The following is a 23,295-nucleotide window of genomic DNA, read 5'->3' on the forward strand; positions in this document are numbered from 1 at the left end:
AGAGAGTACAGTACCGGCACAAAAACAGAAATATAGATCAATGGAACAGGATAGAAAGCCCAGAGATAAACCCACACACATATGGTCACCTTATCTTTGATAAAGGAGGCAAGAATATGTAATGGAGAAAAGACAGCCACCTCAATAAGTGGTGCTGGGAAAACTGGACAGCTACATGTAAAAGAATGAAATTAGAACACTCCCTAACACCATACACAAAAATAAACTCAAAATGGACTAAAGACCTAAATGTAAGGCCAGAAACTATCAAACTCTGAGAGGAAAACATAGGCAGAACACTCTATGACATAAATCACAGCAAGATCCTTTCTGACCCACCGCCTAGAGAAATGGAAATAAAAACAAAAACAAACAAATGGGACCTAATGAAACTTCAAAGCTTTTGCACAGCAAAGGAAACCATAAACAAGACCAAAAGACAACCCTCAGAATGGGAGAAAATATGTGCAAGTGAAGCAACTGACAAAGGATTAATCTCCAAAATATACAAGCAGCTCATGCAGCTCAGTATCAAAAAGACAAACAACCCAATCCAAAAATGGGCAGAAGACCCAAACAGACATTTCCCCAAACAAGATATACAGATTGCCAACAAACACATGAAAGGATGCTCAACATCACTAATCATTAGAGAAATGCAAATCATAACTACAATGAGGTATCATCTCACACCGATCGAATGGCCATTATCAAAATATCTACAAAGAATAAATGCTGGAGAGGGTGTGGAGAAAAGGGAACCCTCTTGCACTGTTGGTGGGAATGTAAATTGATACAGCCACTATAGAGAACAGTATGGAGGTTCCTTAAAAAACTAAAAATAGAATTACCGTATGACCCAGAAATCCCACTACTGGGTATATACCCAGAGAAAACCATAATTCCAAAAGATACATGCACCCCAATGTTCAATGCAGCACTATTTACAATAGCCAGGACATGGAAGCAACCTAAGTGTCCATCGATAGATGAATGGATAAAGAAGATGTAGCACAGATATAGAATGGAATATTACTCAGCCATAAAAAGAAACGAAATTGAGTTATCTATAGTGAGGTGGATGGACCTAGAGCCTGTCATATAGAGTGAAATAAGTCAGAAAGAGAAAAACAAATACCGTAACCTAACACATATATATGGCATCTTAAAAAAAAAATGCTTCTGAAGAACCTAGGGGCAGGACAGGAATAAAGACGCAGACGTAGGGAATGGACTTGAGGACACGGGGAGGGGGAAGGGTAAGCTGGGACGAAGTGAGAGAGTGGCATGGACATATATACACTACCAAATGTAAAACAGATGGCTAGTGGGAAGCAGCCGCATAGCACAGGGCGATCTGCTCGGTGCTCTGTGACCACCTAGAGGGGTGGGATAGGGAGGGTGGAAGCGAGACACAAGAGGGAAGGGATATGGGGATATATGTATACATATAGCTGATTCACTTTGTTATAAAGCAGAAACTAACACACCATTGTAAAGCATTTATACTCCAGTAAAGATGTTAAAAATAAAAAAGAAGAAAACCTAACAGTCGCGCGCGCACGCGCGCGCTTGTGTGTGTGTGTACAGATGAACTCTCTGGCATGCTTGCTCGCCATCTCTCCACCCCTTCTGTCTCTCTCCCCCCTCCCTTTTTTTTTTTTTTAAGAAATTAAATTTGTAGTTAAAAACCTCCCCCCAAAGATGGCTCCAAGCCCAAATGTGCTTTCACTGGGGAATTTTACCAAACATTTTAAAAAATAATAATAATAATTCTACAGAAACTCCCCAGAGAAATGAAGAGAAGAGAAGGAAACAGCTCCCAACATGTTTTATGAATATAGCATTACCTTGATACAAAAGCAGACAAAAACATCGTAAGAAAACTGCAGGCCCGATAACTGAATGGAGTGTTATACAAAAGACTAATACGTCACGACTTAGTGGAGTTTGTGCTGGGAATGGAGAGGCTCATTCAACATTCAAAAATCAATCCATATGAGTCAGCATTTCAACAGATCAAATGACAGAAAACATAAAATCATCTCAACTGATGCAGACAAAACCACTTGACAAAATTCAACATCAGTTCATGACAAATACTTTCAGCAAACTAATAATAGAATGGAATTTTCTGAATTTGCTAAAGGTATCTATTAAAAAACCTATAGCTAGTATCATACTTCCTGGTGAAGGACTGAATACTGTCTCAGTAAGAAGGAGGACAAAGCACCACTGCCACATTCGCCATCACTCTGGGGAGCCTGGAGTGAGGAGGAGATACAATAAGGCAAGAAGTAAAAAATGCCTGCAAAGAAGGAACAAAACTGTCTCTATTCACAGATAACAGGATTAACTATTCCTGAAAAGTGTCAAGGAATCTACAAAATAGATACTAGGAATTTCCTTCAGCACTGGGGAATGACATCTGCATACAGTACCATTTCACAGAAACCCATGATTAATTCTATCTGCATGAGGCCAAGCTTTCCCCACCCTCTTTTCCTTTGGAAGATTCTAGGGAGTGGCTATTTCCTTTCCATAATCACCAACTATCATTAGTTGCTTCTGTGATTAATTTTTCTTCTTCCCTGGATTAGTATTCAGACTCATAACTTATCCTCATCTATCTCCCCTTCCTCAGCCCCAAGGAAAGGGTTTTTTTTTTTTTTTTTATTGTTAGCACCTATAGGAAAGAAAAAAAGGCAGGGTTTATCCTACTTTTTCCTTTCAATTAGATCCCATAGAGAAAACCAAAAGTTACACAGTTGTAATAATAACTCCTGGACTAGAGAGGGTCATCTAGATTTAAGGGGACGTACGAAATCACACTATCTCTGCCCTTTTATCACAAAGTACACCTCACCTCGGGTGCAGGGCAGGTATGCGACAGGGATGGGAGAGACTCTGCAGGGCCCGGTGCTGCTGAGGGGCGGCTCGGGGCAGGGGTGGGCGAGGACAGGGACAGGAGGTCCAAGCAGCCCGAGAACGAGGCAACAGGACTTGGAACTGGGGAAGGCTTGGGCTTTCGCTCGCTCAGCTACACAAGGAGGGAGGCTGGCGCGTTGTAAGCTCTCCAGTCAACAAAAAGACCTACGGAGAACATTCTTCCAGGTGGGGTTGGAGAGGGGGTGAGGGTCCAGTATACACAGACTAGAAGAAGAGGGCACGGTCAATAAAGGAAACCTTGGAGTGTGTGAATATGTATTTCTAAATAGTGCAAACAGTGGGGATATCTGACGATGCCATGATCCCCTCCAGAGCCACTGGATGTGAGAAACTCCATCATTTCCTACTGGTCACCTACCGTCTGTTACGAACATGCTGTTACCTTCAGAGGACCCCATCTTAATAAAAAGGGTGATTCTTCAGCTTTTCCACCTATTCTCATCCCCGTAACTGTCATCTTCAGTTTATAAAGGCACAATTAACAAGAGATAGACTCTAGGCTCCAAATTTTCCCCCCAAATCACTGGATTTGATCCTTGGAGCCTATACACCTGTCACCACACTTTTAAAGAAACACAAACAAGGGTGGGGTGGGGACACGGAGGTTGTGTCTGCTCCTATCTTAAAGGCTGGACAAGACGTCTGCTAGGATGTTAATGCAAATCAGACCAATATTTATGGAAATCCCCGCATATACTTACTTTTCGCAGTTTTGCTAACTCTCTAGCTTTAAACGCCCTAGAACTTCATCAAAGATCTAAACCCGTAGGAAGTGTATACCATGACTACCGTCTCCAAACGAATCAAAAGAAACGCGATTACATTAAATTGTTTCATTTCTATTACTTAGTTGCCCCGAAATGCTGAATACATTGTGATGGTGTTTGCCCTTTCCTCTCCCACGGAGGGTCCAGTAAGTTGCCAACGCCGTGGCCCAGAGGTCTTGAAAGTCTCCTCGATGTCACAGGTACAAAAAGACTAAAGGTTTCATTTTAGAGGCCGAACAAAAGGTGTTAAGATGAGATTTTTTGAGCTTGAAAATTTCCAGCATTCTTCTCTTTGAAGTTAAATTCCCACCGTCTCACTTATTTCTTCAGCATCACACGCAAAACAATCACTTACCAACCAAGACAACGAGTCTGTAGTTCTCATTCATCTGCCGTCGATAGGGTATCACCTCCTCGTAAGTGGGCACATCCGCTGTGTCGTACTGGTCACTCTTCTTGCACTCATACATGGATTTATTTGTTTTCTTATCTTTTCTACTAAGACGGAAACTTCTTCTAAAACCAGCTGCAAATACAAAAAACTATTTTTAGCAATTAGAACTAAAAAAAGAGACCCCACCACAATACGGAAAGAAAACACCCTCCAAGTTGGGCTGGATGTTATTCACCACAATATCATTACAAGTGCACTTAGTAATAAAGGTAAATAGATGTTCCACTATTTCATTAAAACAACTGATAAGAGAATCATCTAACATTTAATTATATAGTTATAATATCATAAATTTTATTTGGTTCCAAATCATAAAGAATTCTTTTCCGAAATCAGGAACCAAAATAACTACGTTACAAAACAAAATAAGGAGGTCAGACACCATAAAGAAAATTTTTCACAGACTGATTGATGAACACATTTGATAAGAAAAAGTTATAAGCACTAAAAACACTTTAAATATAAATGCTGAATTTTCCCACTCAGAAATACTAGAATCTTTTATGCTATATTCTGAGCACAGCCTAACAACATACCTGTGCCACAGACAGCATCTATTGTTAAATAGAAAGAAAACTAAAGTTACAGAGACCACAGTGTCAAACAGGCCCCTGCACAGATCAGGCAGATAGAACCTACCTGTCACTAAGAGCAAGTGACTTAACTGCTATGAGACCCCAGGGGGTGGAGTAAATGACCAAGCCCCAAGTTCTTTTTCTCCTACGGAAATTCTATGCTTTTATAATTTGAAGGCTACTGAAATTTGGAAATAAGTTTCAGAGCCACAAGTGTGCACTCTTATGAATAGGCCATGTCATCTTTTATTAAACAGCTTTTCAAGTATTTAAATAAATTTCCTGTCTGCTTAAACGGTCCCCTCCAGCTCACCACTGTCACTTGAAATGTTGGCTTAGAAAAGCAGCTGCAAAAGTTCCTTTTCTCAGTCAACTCCCATTTCATTCTGCTTCTGCTTCATGTTGTTATATCATTCTGGTTTTATGCCTTTTCTAGAATAGTGATATTTACCACACACACCATTCAAGAATTCTTGGCCTAACCAACACTCTCAAAATACAGACTTTAGGGCTTCCCTGGTGGCGCAGTGGTTGAGAGTCCGCCTGCCGATGCAGGGGACACGGGTTCGTGCCCCTATCCCGGAAGATCCCACATGCCGCGCAGCGGCTGGGCCCGCGAGCCATGGCCGCGGAGCCTGTGTGTCCGGAGCCTGTGCTCCGCAACGGGAGAGGCCACAGCAGTGAGAGGCCCGCGTACAGCAAAAAAAAAAAAAAAAAAAAAAAAAAAAAAAAAAAAATACAGACTTTAAAGGGAGGGAAAACAGCCTGCTTATTAAAATATGATATATATTCTGTATCAGCTCCGTAGTACAAAACAAGACCCAAGTGTATTATAAAACGTATAAAAATAGATTCTCTTTACAAAGAATACTGATCAAATTTGATAAACAGGAAAAAACTTTAATAAAGGTATTTTATAATAAAACATAATAATGTAATAACTGATTTGTGTGAATTTTAGGGTACATGAAAAATAAATATTACTATTGGATTTAAAAATTAATAATATTCAAAATAAAGGCAATATGAAAAAATAACTATCAATGACCATGGAGTTATATCACTCACCTTATGGACTCACAGTTTAATAAAAATCAATCAAGATATTAAGAATGGAGCGATAAAAGTTCATCTGATAGTATGTTCCTGGGACCCACCAAGAATCACTCTCATCTTGAGAAGATGAATTATTTGAGGGAAAAGATTTACAAAGAATGTGAAACAAGGAAGACAACTGCTCTAAAGCTCTCTTATCAAAGACAAAAGGAAAAAGCAAACAGACTAAATGATGAAACGCATTATCATCTTACAAAGAAAGATGCGATTCGAGGGACCGGAAAGGGGAACTGTGCCACCCTGGTCCTGTGATGAAGAGAAGGTGTGTGGATTCTAGGATGTCACCTGCAGAGACAAGTCACACTTGTATGACAAGGGCCAGAGGACAGGCTGTCTTTATGTTTTGTCTCTTTGGTATCCTAGGGTGCTGGGATGCACTCATGAGAACCTGGGAAAAGGACCCTCAGGTCTGAGTCCTCCAGCACCACACCAGCAGTTGCCGAGATTCTACAACCGCCCGGATGCTTACGGGGTCCTCAGACAATCACATCTTCCTAATCTGCAGATTAGTAACACCATCCCAGCCCCTCCCCACCACTGTCGCCTGCGACCTCTGGCCCGGACTGGGATCCAGTATAAGGCCGTTTCCAGTTTGGCACAGAAATTACATGTTAGCTGTTCTAACTTTGCGATTCTGGCCTGTCAGGGTTCTAATTCCATGTTCCCACAGACCTTGTAGGACTTGCAGGTAAAACTAAAAATTCCTTCACAATTACTCCTTGTATGGAGGGAGGGCTTTCCTCAAGTCACTACAAATGTCTGGCACAGAAATGGATCTAAGACATAAATGCCTCATCCACAATGAACCTAAAAGTGAAAACCGGGAAAATCCCTGATCCACGAATCTCAGCTAAATCCTGAACTTCAGTGAACGTGCTTACCTAATGGCGTCTTTATGATTAACTGAAGTTTTCACTTCATCATAAACAATAATGAGATAGTGGGAGAAAGAGAGAAGGGAACCAGATTTCTAATGTGAGATCTCGATGGACATCAGGGATGGAGGACCCTGGTCTACAGGATGGCTTGGTGATGCGAGCTGTACAGCGCTTGGTACAGAATAGGTGCTTGATCAAAGTAAAAAGTAAATTTTCAAAACAGAATTTTAAAAAGGCAACCCCCAAAACTCTACTATCATTCCTGCTTCATTTTCTTAACATAAATTTCAACAAAGAAAGCAGGACGCATATGGTATTTTCACAAGAGAAATGTAAGAGGCAGACAAAAGGACAAAACACTGCATCCATGGAGGCTCAGAGCTGGAAGCAGCCCTGGGGAGCGTCAGAGCTGCTCGGCCCCTGCGCTCGGGCCAGCGCATCAGGGATGTCACCACGTGCGCCCACGCACCACGACACGGCCCTGACCTCGCTCACATGTTTTCCAGGTGGCCACGACCAGGCAAGTGGAATTCCCACAGGTTCTGAGGCTTGAGTACCTTGGCCCTGTGCCTCATTTACAAAACAAAGGGAAAAGTCAGCCAGGTCCATACGGATCCAATCGGAGCTCCCTGAGTGTTAAAGGCTCAGACTGGAGGGGGACAGGCCTGGGTCACTGGCTTACTTACTAACTGGGTGACTTGCCAACTGTTTAAAAACTTCTCTAAGGCTCATTTCTCAGCTTTAACATAAGGATACTGTCAACCCCTCACAGGGTTATTAAGGTTAAACTATCCATGTGAAGCATTCGCTCAGTGCCTAGCATATGGCAAATGCCTTACAGACTAGACAGAGATCAGTACCTGACCACGTCCCACCTGAACTTAAAGTCCTCGAAGGCAGGAACATGCTGTGTCCCCTGTGTTCCCACAGCACATGTCTAGCAAGAACGGGAAAAACAAATTAAGGGGCTTATATGTTTTTAATTGGGTAATGCTACAAAAGACACAAAATAGTAAAGCCAGATTTAAATATGATAAATATTAAAAGTACCTTATTAAAGTGGTAAGGCATTTTTAAAGAAATAAAACAAAGACTTAAGTGTACATTAACTATCCTTTCATTTTGTTTTAGATACTCCTTCTAGGGCTGTGCTACTTCTGTTCCTATATTTAAATCTAGAAAGCATCCCTCCGTCCTGTCCTCCTTACCCATGATCCCTCACTTCCTCAACACACACACCTATATATGGTCCATATTTACACCACACATTTACACACACACATATGCATACATATGCACACACGCATATACACATGTACACACATATATGTGCATACACAAAAACAGAGTCAGAAAACAAGAAAAGAAAAATCCCCAACCCAGGACAACAGAGGATATGACAAAAGGTATGAAATCCAGAATACTTAACTTGCCTCTCAGATAAAAGCAAAACCAAACCAGGTGGCCAGAGGTAATGGCACACTGGGCCTGCCGTTCAAGGCAGCAAAGAGACTGTAACTTTCAAACTTCAGTGACACAGGGAGTGACGCGTCAGCACACCTTGGTTAAGTCTAAGCCTGAAGGAGAGTGACCTTTATGTCAGGAAAAGGGGTTCATAATTTCTGGCCTTCAGGTCTTAGGCGGTTCTCCTATTAAAAGGATGACCAAGAACGTGCACTTAAGCTGGAAGCGAGCAGAAGGTTCTTTCCAATGAATGTGAATAAATAACCTAGAACGTATTTAATTCTAGTTCGTTTTCTGTGCACAAGTCTTAGCAAAAGCTGGCTTTTAAAAAGAAGGAGCAGGAAAGGAGCAGTAACAAGGAATTTGGAGTAAGGGAACAGTTTCGTACGAAATGTATTTTTCCTTATATCTCACATTTTTGTAATTTATAATTGGCTCAACATTTTTACGGACAGGCTTTTTCCAGGGCTCTTACCCACAGCTGCTAAAGATTTGTGTTTTTAAAGGAACAGCGTGTTTACTTTATTACAATAGGAAAGTGGCTTCACAGTGAGACTGCAGCTGCAGGTCAGCCCTTCATCACACGGAGACGCTTCTTATCTAATAGTTTCCAGCAGGAATAATTTAGGATGACTTGTTAACTTATTTAGTTGTATGGTTCTGTTTTAAAGTAAATTTACTTTTTATTATAAAAGATGACATTTAAGTTGCTTGTTATTTGCTCCTTATTTCAACAAGACAGCAATAAACATCCCTGTACATTCCTGTTACTCTATGTCACTGATGACTTCATTAGGGCAAATTGCAAGAAGCTTGACAGATCTTGTCCAAATGCTTCTCAGACTGGTTAATAACAGTGTACATTTCCAAGTACAACTGGAAGTCCTTTCATTAAAGGACTTCTAACCATTTAAAAATCTTTAGTGATTTGACAAGTGAAAAACTGTGTATCATTTCATTTTAACTGTTAGTAAAGCTGAACTCTGCTTCACGTTTATTACTCATTTGCATTTATTTCTTCTGTAAATTGTTGGTTAATACATGTTGATCACTTTTTGATTGGGGTCTCCATAAATATACATACACATACATGTATCTTTTAAGGTCACAGCCCTTGGCCCTATTTGTTGCAAAGACTTTTTAAGATCTTCAGTTTTCCTTTTCAAAGAAATTTTAAAGGTTTATGTGTTTGAATCTGTGAACTTCTTTTGTTTGTCATTTCTTCCACTGCTTTTATGACTTTCCTACCCTTTAGTCTGATAAATACCCAAATTTTCTTAAATTAAAAAAAATAGGTTACATGGCTTTACACTTAATTTTTAAAATCCATCTGGAATTACTCAGCTGTGATTATGAGATCAAGCTTGTGAGGTGAGGCTGTAACTTTATAGTTTTCTAAGTAATTAACCAGTGGTCCCAGAAATACTTACTGAACAATCCTTTTCCTACTTTATATGAATACATACTTTGTACTGAAGCACCAGATAGTTAATTATGATGTCATGACCAGAAAAAGGTGATTCTTGGTCTGAGTTTAGATCATTCCCTTATTAGTAATATTAATACCAAAACAACAGAAGAAGTGGTGGTGCTAGTGGGTTATTTGTTGAGAACTTACTGGATGACAGACACCATCTGAAGCACTTACATGCGTTAGTTCATTTAACTCTCACAGCAACATATGAGGCAGGTGTAACAATCTACAGGTTTAAGTAACTCTTCTTTTAGTGTCAGAAAAAGAAAACAATTGCCAAAGCCTTGGCTCAAATATTAAAAGATGAAAGAAAGTCAAGAAGAAAGTCTGAAATGTTATTCCACACACATAGATGTATGAGAGAAAAACTGGTGAGCCTTCAGTGACTTTATGAAATAACTTAACAGGAAAAAATTATCAAAGAGAAGCAGCAGTTTAATTTAGGGATTAAAAATTATAAAAGCTCTTTTTTTGTTAGAAGATATTTTTCAAATTAAATATATTTTTGATACTCCTCCGTACTTAAGATGATGTGTAAAATACAAAATATATAAAACAGTGTCACTGTCCTCAAAGAGTTCCTGATCTACTGGGAGAACAGAAATTATTCCAAATACTTGTAATTTAAGGGTTTTCACAACATAGGCTCAGGAGTAGAAACTAAGGTTTTTTAGCAAGTACTTCTAATCTGATTTGACTTTGACATTTCTCTTAAGTAAGAAAAAAAAAAGTTAAACTCAGGCAGTTGTGATTTGGTTATTTTCAAAGTTACTTCACTATATTTATTGATATAACACCATTCATCAAAAGGGTATTAAATTTAATGCTTACATATGTGAATTAAGACTCATTTGGTATTAAAATTAGCTTCAAATTGTAGATAAATATTATGCCTAACCATCCTATAACTTCAAATGTTAGTGATATTTTTAATAGTAAAAAAAAAAACTTGAAGCATCCAAAATATACAAAGTATGGGAATGATTAATTATGAAACACCTTTTCAAAGAAATGGGGCTGAAGACACTGCTATATTTAAAATACATAACCAACAAAAATCTGCTGTATAGGACAGGGAACGCTGCTCAATGTTCTGTAATAATCTAAATGGGAAAGAACTTGAAAGGAATAGATACATGTATATATATAACTGAATCACTTTGCTGTACACCTGAAACTAACACAACAGTGTTAATCAACTATGCCCCAATATAGAATAAAATATTTAAAAAAACCTATACGGCACCATTAGAATTGCATTTGATATACTAATAAATGGAAAAAACTGGACATATACAACAGTCATAGTTATACTATGAGTTTTACTTTTACTAATATAAAAATTGGTATGGATACAGAAAAAAGTATAAAAGCAGACAATGACTGTATTAGGGAAAGAGGGCTGTAGGCAACTATTTTGTCCTATTTTTTTTACAGTTTCCATAATATTACGTAATTTTACAATTAAAAAAAAAAACACAGACAAAAACACCAAACAAATGAAATCCGCTACTGGTAGTTGTATTTGTGTGGTTATACCAACATATAACAGAAAATACGTTTTGCCTGTGTCTCAGAGGCAGGTTCCAATCATCTGTATTTTGAAATGATTATGGTAATAGATCAAAGTTTTATATTCTTAAAGGTTAGAAATAGCCAATAAACTAAAATACTTAAAAAGCAATGAAAGTAAAAACAATGGAAAAATTTTTTAATGAGAATACGGTATAAAAACTAAAGATCAAAGGTCAAGGAAAATAAATAGAGAACCAGCAGTCTCACCTAAGAAGTGAAAATGGTAAAAGAGAAGCAGTCTGGGTTTTGAAAACTTACAACTAATCAAATTGATAGGAAAATTTTTTTAAATCACAAATTTTTATCATATTCTTTGGCTCCCATAAATAACTTCAGTGTAAATTTTTATAAATAGTTATCATTTTAATGATCTTACTTTTTCATAAAATTTTGACATTTATGATGACATTTTATGAAAAAAAATACACGATCATCTTATGGGCAGTCATCTCCATTACCACAAAAGCCCCCCACCCCCATCAGAGCCAAGGTAACTCACCACCAACACCAAGAGCCTCAAAAATCACAGGTGTGAACGAGAGTGCGACCTGCCTTTCTGTTAACTACAAGAAAATAAATCCTACTGTGTGACCGCTTGGACTTTTCAAATGGCACAGTTTCCATCTTTGGTTACATTTCTGTAACCAATCTGATATAATAACATCAGATATTATGCATCCCCAATGTTTTAAAGAATATAAGCTCTTAATATGTTAAATGTTACAGATGTTGGTAGATTGGGAAAAGAAGAGTTTCAGTGAAAGCTGCTTGAATTATAACAGAGCAATATCGGTCACAGGCACCGCAAAAATTAAGGATCTTTAGAAGGGTCCACTCTAAACTTCCTGATTTTTTGAAGAAATACATTTATTTTAACACAATCAAGAAAAGTGCTTAGTTTCTTAAAAGAAGGTAAAAATAATCATTTTAATTATTTTTTTCTCACCTTAAATATACTAAAATGTGCTTTTCAAAAAAAAAATTTGGGAGAACTGCCAAAAATGTTGGATGAAAGTTATTCTCTTAAAACAATGGATTAATTTGACCAATAAAATATTTAATGAGTTCAACAGGCACCTTAACAAGGAAGAGGGACTCCCCTGGTGGCGCAGTGGTTAAGAACCTGCCTGCCAATGCTAGTGACAAGGGTTTGAGCCCTGGTCCGGGAAGATCCCACATGCTGTGGAGCAACTAAGCCCATGCACCACAACTACTGAGCCTGCACACTAGAGCCTGTGAGCCACAACTACTGAGCCCATGCACCACAACTACTGAAGCCCGCGTGCCTAGAAGCCCGTGCTCCACAACAAGAGAAGCCACCGAAATGAGAAGCCCGCGCACCGCCGCAAAGAGTAGCCTCCGCTCACCACAACTAGAGAAAGCCCCGTGTGCAGCAACGAAAACCCAATGCAGACAAAAATAAATAAATAAAATAAATAAATAAATTTATCAAAAAAAAGGAAGAGAAAAATATTACTATGAATGAACTTTCAAAGAAGACTTTAAAAAAACTCATGTAGACATTAATAAAAACTAAGCGGCTGGGAATTATTATACAACAAGAGGCTCCTGACAACAAAATGTTGGAAATTTCCATTAAAATAAACATTTTGAATATAATGCCCATCTTGTTATAATGATATAAATCATAAGAGACATAAAAAGACTATGTAGTAACATTATCCTAAGACAAACTTATTGTTGAAGTGATGCTCCCATAGTATGTCCATCATAAAATTATCCCAAAGACAAAGAAAGATAATTAAGAACATCTTAAAACAACAAACAAGTAAAAATCCTGGGAGGAAGTTTAAATTGAAAAGCAACGCGAACAGTAAACTATAAAAGTTACTGAGATCTGGAGTGGCTGGATTAGTCACCTTCTACATCCATCTTATAAAACAGTGGGTGGGGGGAGAAACCTAAATGTTATTATGGATTATATTAACTAGCCATACATATGCTAATTTTGTATATAAAGGGAGAAATGGCTTTCAAACAAGGAAAATTCACCTCTGGAATGTCACAGATACAAAAGTTGCTTTCAGTATAAAGAAATGTTCAAATACCATAATTACCCTTGAATCATTCAACTCATCTCCAGCTAAAAATAAAAATAGAAATCAAAGTACCTAATGAAATCATGGAAGCTAATATAAAATATCAATTTGCAATTTCCAAGAAAAAAAAATTACCTAGGTCTTAAAAAGTTTTCCTGGGCCTCCCTGGTGGCGCAGTGGTTGAGAGTCCGCCTGCCGATGCAGGGGATACGGGTTCGTGCCCCGGTCCGGGAGGATCCCATATGCCGCGGAGCGGCTGGGCCCGTGAGCCATGGCCGCTGAGCCTGCGCGTCCGGAGCCTGTGCTCCGCAACGGGAGAGGCCACAACAGTGAGAGGCCCGCATACCGCAAAAAAAAAAAAAAAAAAAAAGTTTTCCTGATACCATCAACAATGTATTTTTAAAGCACAGCACAGCATTACCATTAAAAAAAAAAAGAAAAACCACATGAGAATTTAATCTTCTTCCAGCCAGCTAATAAAGAAATGAGTTCTAACTTACTCTTTCAAAATTATGAGAAAATACAGTATGCACACATAAAAATTAATATAAAAATATAATTCTGAAAGGGGTAAAATTGGATTTGAAATTTTAATGTATTTTCTTAAGTTGAGTCTATGCAACCTAAAATTCTCCAAGCAGAAATGGTTTCTTTCTGTCCGAGAAAATATTTCCAAGTAGTATTCCAGACATGTCAAGATTACGGAGAGTTCTTTCTTGTTCAAGAAATAACCTGTACCACTTTTGAAAGAATGCTTCTAAATGTTCTCTTTGTATAAATTTTATTTTTTTTGGAAAAAATATTAAGGCAGTAAATTTTGACATAGCTGAAGTTACCTACATAACATTCGTTAATAAAATGACTGAATATTGGAACAAATGGGAATTTTTGCTAGATTTATAAAATAGGCAATGTAACTAGAGGCTCACTGGTGTTTAAACACTGGACAAATAAGAGACAGGATTAGGAAGAAACACAGAAGTAGAGATGGATAAATAATAGCTTTTAAAAGAAATAACAGCAAATGGATGGTTTACTTTTTATTGAACTTTATGGTAAACACTTTAGTTAAACAGAAAGAACAGTTTTAACTTATAGAAGTCCCCAAACTGATCTTGTTTTAAAAAAATGCATGACATGCTCCAGCAGTGGCAGAAGGGGAGAAAAACTGATGATTTTTCAGGAGATCATTTGCAACAAATTATGTTTGAAGACAGATGCATGATAAGCAGTGCTTTGTGAATTGTTTATAACACAATTTCTATAATGAACTACACAAAGCAAAAACATTCTGCAATTCTTACCAATTAAAGAAAAAACCAATTACTCTTCACATGGACTATTTTGTATTGTAGTAGGAAAAAGGAGAGAGAATCTTTTTTTTTTTTTTTTTTTTTCTTTTTGCGGTATGCGGGCCTCTCACTGCTGTGGCCTCTCCCGTTGCGGAGCACAGGCTCCCGACGCGCAGGCCCAGCGGCCATGGCTCACGGGCCCAGCCGCTCCGCGGCACATGGGATCCTCCCAGACCGGGGCACGAACCCGCATCCCCTGCATCGGCAGGCGGACTCTCAACCACTGCGCCACCAGGGAGGCCCGGAGAGAGAATCTTTAAAGCTTGCGCTTCTACCACCGAGAAGGAATTACCCTTTGGAAGCCAGCATATGCGCGCGTGCACAGACACACAGACCAAAAACACTAACTTTCACACCATCCACCAAAGTGCACAGACACACAGACCAAAAACACTAACTTTCACACCATCCACCAAAGCTAAAGGAAGTTGTCGAGAGCTTATAGCAGGAAATGAATTACTTCAAATAATTCATGTGTGTGGGTATATATACATGTGCATATACCTTATGTATATGGTATATGTGTGCATATACACACACACACACACTTTCAAAGGTGCAACTTCTGCAATTCATATTTACAGCATATTATCAATTTACCTTCACTTTATTAATTTTATGCAAACAATACACAACTTACACTGCCTAGTCAGTGAGCTTTTTCCTTCCTTCCACTAGTAACAGCCAAACCTCTTTTATTGATAAATATGCTGAACTTTAAGAAATCCAGCGTGTTACGCTACAAACTGGTGCACATTCATATTAGTGATGGCTCACTAAATATGGTTTTAAGATATAATTCTTATACAAACATTCATTCAATTATTGGAGTGTTACAATGTTACTTTTTCAAAAGAGTCAACTTTGATCATTTTGACATGGAATGTATTTTTCAAAAATGTAACCAGTCATCAGGGAAAGGCTACTTATATATGCTGTTTTGTGTTTGATTTTACGCACATCAGAGAAAGTGAAAATAATCAAATGTATTCACTGCGTATAGGCCTCATTTAGATCAACAGGGACCCTGGGCATTCCCATTTTGGGGTCCAAGGGTATTCTGTCTGCACGGTAATCCCTCCTGCTTCTCTTCTCCTCCTGTGGACTCAGGAGATACAGTGTAGAGGCAGATGAGGGGCAAGGCGAAGGGTCTCAGAAACTCCTCTATTTAAATAGTCCTTGGAAAAGACCTCATGAGATGGCAGCATTTCTCGGAACTCCCATGGCTATGTTCCAGAGTGGTCCTAGAACCAGAGAAGGTGCCCTGTGCTGAAGGTGGGTGCAGGCGCATCCTGTGCACATATGTGTTCTGTCAGATGAGGTGCGCTACCGCCTATCTGTGAACGTAGTGGCACAGGCTGGGATCTGATGTCACCAGAATACTATGGGTGTTCCGTAGGACAGGCAGTAATTGACTGAAACATCACAAATCCATTCCATGTTGTTGACTTGTACGGTTTAAAATACTTCTTTTAGTGAGGGAAACATTTGATGTGGAAGACATATTAAATCTCCAAAGGGTAAATTTTTCCTCATTGCAATAATTACCACAGATATAGGTAAAGTAGAATAACAGAATGGAGAATGTGACGGTTAATCTTATGTGTCAGCTTGGCTGGGCCACAGTGCCCAGACGGTCAAACATTATTCTGGATGCTCCTCTAAAGGTGTTTCTTGGATAAGGTTAGCATTTAGATCAAGAGACTTGGAAAAAAGCAGCTTACTTTCCATTATGTGGGTGGGCCTTATCCAATCAGCTGAAGGCCTTAACAGAAAAGAGACTAACCTCTCCCTGAGCAAGAAGGATTTCTGCAACTGTAACAGGGAGGAGATAAATCGGACTCCACATTGGATCTGTTTCTTTTACTTTAACCTTTGCTTTTCGTTGCTTTTGTTGTTATAATCATACACAATGGCCTGCCTCAGGGAACCCTGCCCACCTGTTAATGGCTGCAAGAAAAAAGAAACTAACACCTCCCCTCCCCGAGGCTGGTCATTTCAGGAGATGTTTGAAAGCCTGATGGCCCTTTTACTTTACTCCCTCACCACCTCGCCCTCTGATTCTATGAAAGGAACTGGCAACCAGACCCCTATAAGATGGTTTTTCAGAGACACTTGTCTGCCATCTTCTCCATCTGCGGGCTTTCCAAATGAAGTCGTCTTCCTTGCCTCAGCACCTCGTCTCCGATTCGCTGGCCTGTCGTGCAGTGAGCAGAGCGAGCTTGGACTCGGTAACACCAGCAGACGCCTTTGGGCTCAAACTGCAACTCTTCCCTGGGTCTCCAGTCTGCCCCCTACCCTGCAGACTTTGATTTATCAAGCCTCCACAATCACAGGACCCAATTCCTTAAAATCTCTATGTGTACGTGCGTGTGTGTTTGTGTGTGTGTGTATGTACACACAGTCTGTTGCCCGACTAATACAAACGATTAGGAGGGAAATATTAAAATTTTAGAATATCGCTTCCTAGTTAGTGGAGAAATCAATTGCAACATTTCAGCATCCCTTAAAATAGAAAAAAGCAATAAAATCAAAATTTGGTTCTTTGAAAGGATCAATAAAACTGACAAACTGTTACCTATCCAAATTACTAAAATTAGGAATGAACATTACTACTGACCTTGAAGAAATAAAAAATATTATAAAAACAAATTAGATAATCTAGATGAAATGGACAAATTATTAGAGAGACACAAACAAAATCTGAACAGATTCTTACAAGCAAAGAGACTGAATTAGTAATCAAAAACCTTCCCACAAAGAAAAGCCCAGGACCAGATGGCTTCACTGGTGAATTCAATCAAATGTTTAGAGAACAATTAACACAACACTTTACAAATATTTTGAAAAAATATGAGTAGGCAACACTTCACACCTCATTGTGTGAGGCCAGTATCATCCTGATACCAAAATCAGACAAAGATATCACAAGAAAAAAAAAATCTACCGGCCAATATCCTTTATGAACATGCATGCAAAATCCTCAAAATACGAGCAACTCAAGTTCAACAACATATTGAAAAGGATTATATACACCATAAGCAAGTGGGATCTACCCTAGGAATGCAAGGTCAACGTATGAAATCAATCAATGTTTACACTACATTAGTAGAGTGAAGGAAAAAAGCTACATGGTCATCCCAGTTGGTGCAGAAAAAGGGATGTCTATATACAAAATGAAGTAATCTTCACACAGAGATAGTTTTACGACTTCTTTTCCAGTCTGGGGGCCTTTTCTTTCTTTTCCTTGCCTAAGTGCTGTAGAACCTCCAGTATCACGTCAAGTAAAGGGGCAAGAATGGACATCCTTGTCTAGTTTCTGCTCACAGGGGGAGAAGAGTCCACCTTTCACCATGAAGTATGCTGTTAGCAGATGCCCTTTATCAGGTTGGGGAAATCCCCTTCCATTCTTAGTTTGTTCAGTTTTTATCACAAAAGGGCGCTGGATTTTGTCAAATGCCTTTTGACCCAACCAAGCTAGCAAAACTGCTCACCAAGGCTGCTGCTAACTCCCACACTGCAAAGTCAATGGTCAGTTCTCTTTTTCTCTTCTTTGACTTATCAGCAACATTTGTCAGAGGTGATCGCTTCTTCCTCCCTGAAGTGTTATTTTTACTTTGCTCCTAAAAAGTCCCACTCCCGGTTTTTCTTCTACTTACCTCACTTTGGGTTCTCTTCTTGCCCGTATCCCCACTCACTCCTTGGTGATCTCATCTGGCTTCACAGCTTTCAATTTGATCTAATATCGACAACTCCAAAATCAAGAGCCTCAGTGCAAGAGCCGCCCCTGCAATCACCTATCCGACATCTCTATTTGACGTCTTAAACGCAACCTATCCCAAGGCAATTCCGGAGACTCTCCCCATCCCAATACCCTCCTCTGCTGTCTGGACCAGCTCAGCAAACGGTCACTCCATCCTTGCAGTCACTCAGCTCATCCCTGATCCTCCCACTGGTCTGAAAATCCTGTCAGTTCTACACCTGAAGGTACATCCAGAGTCTGCTGGATTCTCCCCACCCCACCTATGGCATCTTGGTTCGAGCTGCGGTCACTTCTTGCCTGGATGACACACAGCTGCCCGCTTCTGCCCTTGCTCTCAGCAGATCAGCCCGGGTGACCCTGAAGTCCAGGTCAGGGCAGGTCACTGCTGTGCTCCAACCCCTCCGTGATTTCCCATCTCACACAGACTAAGGGTGAAGAAGCGGGCTCAGCGCCCCTCGCACCAGCATCCTGTTACCTCGCCAGCCTCGGTTCCTGTCGCCGTCTCCTTTCTTCACTCCGCTCCGGCCACACTGCTCTCCTCCCTGCTTCACAGACGTTTCAGGGCCCTGTCTGAACGGTCGAGCTCCTTCCGTGACCACCCTGGTGAAACAGGCGTGTCCTCGCCTGCCCCGGCGCCCATTCCTGCTTCACTTTTCTTCATGGCACTTCTCACCATCGGATGCATCGTATAAGTTATTTAGCTACCTGTCTCCACCCCACCCCCTTACAGAAGCGCTATGAAAGGGGGTCTGTTTGGATCTCTGTTGAAACGCCAGCACCCAGAACAGTCCGGAACATAACAGGCGCTCAATAAATATTAGGAAAAAACGCTAGGAATAGCCTTATAAGAAAGTTTTATTCTGCAAATACCAGAAGAAACTGTTAACCAGAGCTAAAGTGGGCGTCTCTTGATGGAGGACACAGCACTAAGCACGAAGAGGGAAGGGGGCTCCTGTCTGCGGCCGCAACACTTCTGATGCTACTTGACTCTGCAAACAACTTATTAAATAGAGCCGTGGGAAACTGCTGACATTCTAATGCCTTTTGACCTACAAAAAACAGCAATTTCACACGCTTCAACCTAACGTACATATTACTTTGATAAAAATATAAATTAAAAATTTTTAATAATTTTAATAATTTTGGTGTGGGGAATACAAACGAAAACTCAGAAGACAAAGGAAAGAATTCACAGATTTGACTATGCAAAAATTAAAATGTCTACATGATGATAAACTTGGCCTTAAAAAAAGGTAAAATGCAACCAAAAGACCAGAAGAAAATACAGACAGCAGAGAGAGGGTTAATATTCATGCTACAGAAAGGGCTCGTCACATTAACAGGAGACTGATAAAGAACCTGATAGAAAAAGATAGGTAGAGATAGGATTATTCAAGGGGAAAAAAGAAGAAAAGCTAATAAAAAGCCACAGTATTGCATTAAGTCACTATATTTAAAGGTGTTTAACAAATAATACTTTTACCAAAAAACAGCTTTGCCATAAATGTTAGCATGCTGCTTATGACATTGCTTTTAAAAATGCATAAAGATCTGCAGCATTTTGAGGGTTTGACTTTTGAGGGGGAAAAACAATTCCACAAAACAGTCAATTTGCTCAGTCTATTTGTAACAAAGTAACTCTTTAATACTACAAAAAATAACCAGAGAACTACCATCAAACTTGTGTATTCTGAAAAAGAAACAATTTCCGATCTGTGGTCATTAGTTGAAGGGCTTCCTTAAAAGAAAAACTTTCATCAGAAACACTATTAATTTCTGTATCCTATTATGTCATATCTTTTTTTAAAATAAACTTTTTTAAAAAATTTATTTATTTATTTATGGCTGCATTAAGTCTTCATTGCTGCACACGTGCTTTCTCTAGTTGCAGCGAGCGGGGGCTACTCTTGGTTGCAGTGGGGGGCTTCTCATTGCGGTGGCTTCTCTTGTTGAGGCGCACGTGCTTCAGTAGTTGAGGCGCGCGGGCTCAGTAGTTGTGGCTTGCGGGCTCTAGAGTGCAGGCTCAGTAGTTGTGGTGCGTGGGCTTAGTTGATCCACGGCCTGTGGGATCTTCCCGGACCAGGGCTCGAACACATGTCCCCTGCACTGGCAGGCTGATTCTTAACCACTGCACCACCAGTGAAGCCCCATATCCTTTTTTTAATACAAAGTCATCTTACTGTATGCTTCTCTTCTCAGATATCTGCCCTCAGCTGTAGCTAAATGAACTTCTAGGTGCCTTGAATCTGCGGATCTCTTGCTGCACATGCATCAGAACAAGCATTTAGACCAGAAAGAAAAGATGGCATAATGCACATCTACTAAAACATGTCGACCATGCTTTCCTCTTGGCCACAGTCAGGTATGGAAAGGAAAACTCGTTTCCAAGACCAGGAGCTGAATGGAGTCGACAGCGAGGCTCTATAATCAGAGTTTGTAAAATCCAAAAGCCAACAGAAGCTAGACGGCAGAAGAATCTTCGACTGCATTCTGTCAATGCATTTTGTACGTTACTCCTCCGAAGAACTAGGTGGTTCCATTTTCCCTTAACTGCTCTTTGGTTATTTTTTTTTCGCCACGTTTGAGGACAGGGATACAAAGAAATACTTCACTATTATAGTACAAGCATCGACATGACTGCTGGGGAGTGTTGGGGGACCCGTCTCAGTGCTGGCCAGCCCACAGAGCGGCAGGGCCGTGTTCATTTAAGGGGTCCCTTGTAACTCAGCCCCAGCTAATTCTTAACACTGTGAAATGAAGGCTTAGTTTGGTCAAATCTTTTGTCAAAGGAGCCAGAAACTTTTACATGAAATTTATCATATTTGTGGGTCTAACAAAAATATATCCTTTGCCTAAACACAGCCTGAAGACTGCCTGTGAGCTCCCCAGGTTGACACCAAGTGTTACATGATTTATGATATTCCCATTTTACCTGGATGGTGCCCTAGTTTCATCCGTAATTGGGGAGTGCAGAGTGGTGTCTTGGAAGGACGAAGCCCTCTAGGTTTTCCAAAGAAATCTTTTCCTGGGACCTGGGGTATCTGCATGGTTCACTTCACCCCCTAACGCCAAACTCCTTAATCTAAGTGATTAAGATCCCATGGTCTTAATTATACTCAATCTCATCTGCTTTGGGGCTTTGCCCAACGAACTACTTCCTATCTCAGAATTTCAATCCTTTATCATCAGTCCCTCATCTCTGTGACAGAAGTGCTCGATTATCCTCTCCCACTAAACACTCCTAACCCTCGACAACACAAACCACCACGGACTCAGCTGACCTCTGCCTTCCCCGTCTACTCTTACTTGCAAGGCTTTGGCTCCCAGTAAAGTCATTGCTCAGACGCAGCCAGCAGCTACGAGTTTCCAGATGCAGTGGCATTTTATCAGAACTCATTCCCTTTGAAGCCCATCATGCTGGCCAACTTCGCTTTTGTACTTCAATGCATATTTACTGATTAAATATTAATTTTATAAAACTCTACATTCTATAAGAGAGATGTAAATTAAAACCCAGATTTCATTCCTCGGATAAAATTTTATCCAAAGAATAAGTGCAGAAACCAGGCAAAACGTTCATAAAATGTGTGAAGTTACTTGGCCCGTCACTGAGGATCTCACGTTATCGAGCGCCGTGATTTTGCAGTGCTATCGTCTACGTGGCACCCAAACTTAAATGCGCCCTGTGCTCTACAACAGTCTCCTCCGTCCATGCTCCTGCCTCTACCCTCGTCCTCTGGTCTAACTGTAATTCCACCTAACCCCCGGCGCCAGTTCTAGCATCACCTCTTGTGGGGCTGAGTCCTCACCGCCACAGGCGGCCACAATCACTCCTTCTGAATTACAGCACTTTATGTGACGTTCATCAAATAACGCTGCCTTACGCCACAGTTCTTCCCTGGATGGATATATACTTACCATCTAACAGACCAAAGATAAGCCCTGAAATTTGGGGAGAATAGGTGTCCCTCTTTCTATTTTGGAGAGAGGCAGAAGCTTGCAGTGACGGCCTCTCCCAGTCTGCCAACTCCTGGCCAGCCCCTCCCACGCCGACCGTGGCCTGGCCACGAGACTTGTTCTGCCCAGTGGCCCATCAGAGGATGTGATGTGAGCAGAGGCTTCACAGCACTTACACAATGGAGATGGTTTTCTCTGCTGTTCTCCAGAACCCTGAGACCAACACGTGGGTAGCTTACTGGAGGCTGAAGAGCTACGTGGAACAGAAACAAGTTCGCCCAGCGAGCACTCCTGTCCACCAGGCCAACCAGACCCCAGCCAGACAGCCAGACTGCAGCAATCCACCATGCTGACACAGAGCAGAACCACCCAGCTGACCACAGAAACAGGAGAATAATAAATGCTTGCTGTTTGAAAAGCCATTAAGGTTTCCAAAATTGTAAGGGCGGGGATCAATCGATACAGAGTATGTGGCACACTGTATTGTACTGAAATGAGAGAAGAACTATTGAAATTGTAACCTCTTTCTGATCATCCAGTTCTCTCCGTAAATTATAGTTTTTCTAGCCTAAAAATTAGAATACCCTATATTCTACATGGTTTTTTGCGTGTGTTTTTTTTTTTAATTTGTTTTGTAGAATGAAAAGCTATGGGGCAGGGGCTTCCCTGGTGACGTAGTGGTTGGGAATCCGCCTGCCGATGCAGGGGACACGGGTTCGTGCCCCGGTCCGGGAAGATCCCACATGCCGCGGAGCAGCTGGGCCTGTGAGCCATGGCTACTGAGCCTGCGCGTCTGGAGCCTGTGCTCCGCATCGGGAGAGGCCACAGCAGTGAGAGGCCCGCATACCACACACACAAAAAAAAAACACAAAAAACGCTATGGGGCAGCATACTGTAAAAGATACAGTAGG

At 40.4% G+C, this 23,295-nt stretch overlaps 1 protein-coding gene across 6 annotated transcripts in view; it reads right to left on the minus strand.

The window, feature by feature from the left end:
- Positions 1 to 23,295, minus strand: part of MPP7 (MAGUK p55 scaffold protein 7) — a 268,477-nt gene that overhangs the window by 51,241 nt on the left and 193,941 nt on the right. For all 6 annotated transcript variants that reach the window (XR_014015250.1, XM_081226950.1, XM_081226952.1 and 3 more), the window contains one exon: positions 4,072 to 4,242. Coding sequence is in view for 5 of the 6 variants with exons in the window: in XM_081226950.1 (XP_081083076.1) it covers positions 4,072 to 4,242 (171 nt within the window). In the remaining variant the exon portion in view is untranslated. The remainder of the gene's footprint in view (positions 1 to 4,071; positions 4,243 to 23,295) is intronic.

The sequence above is a fragment of the Mesoplodon bidens genome (genome assembly GCF_964165515.1).
Source record: "Mesoplodon bidens genome assembly, chromosome: 3".
Classification (NCBI taxonomy): Eukaryota; Metazoa; Chordata; class Mammalia; order Artiodactyla; family Ziphiidae; genus Mesoplodon; species Mesoplodon bidens.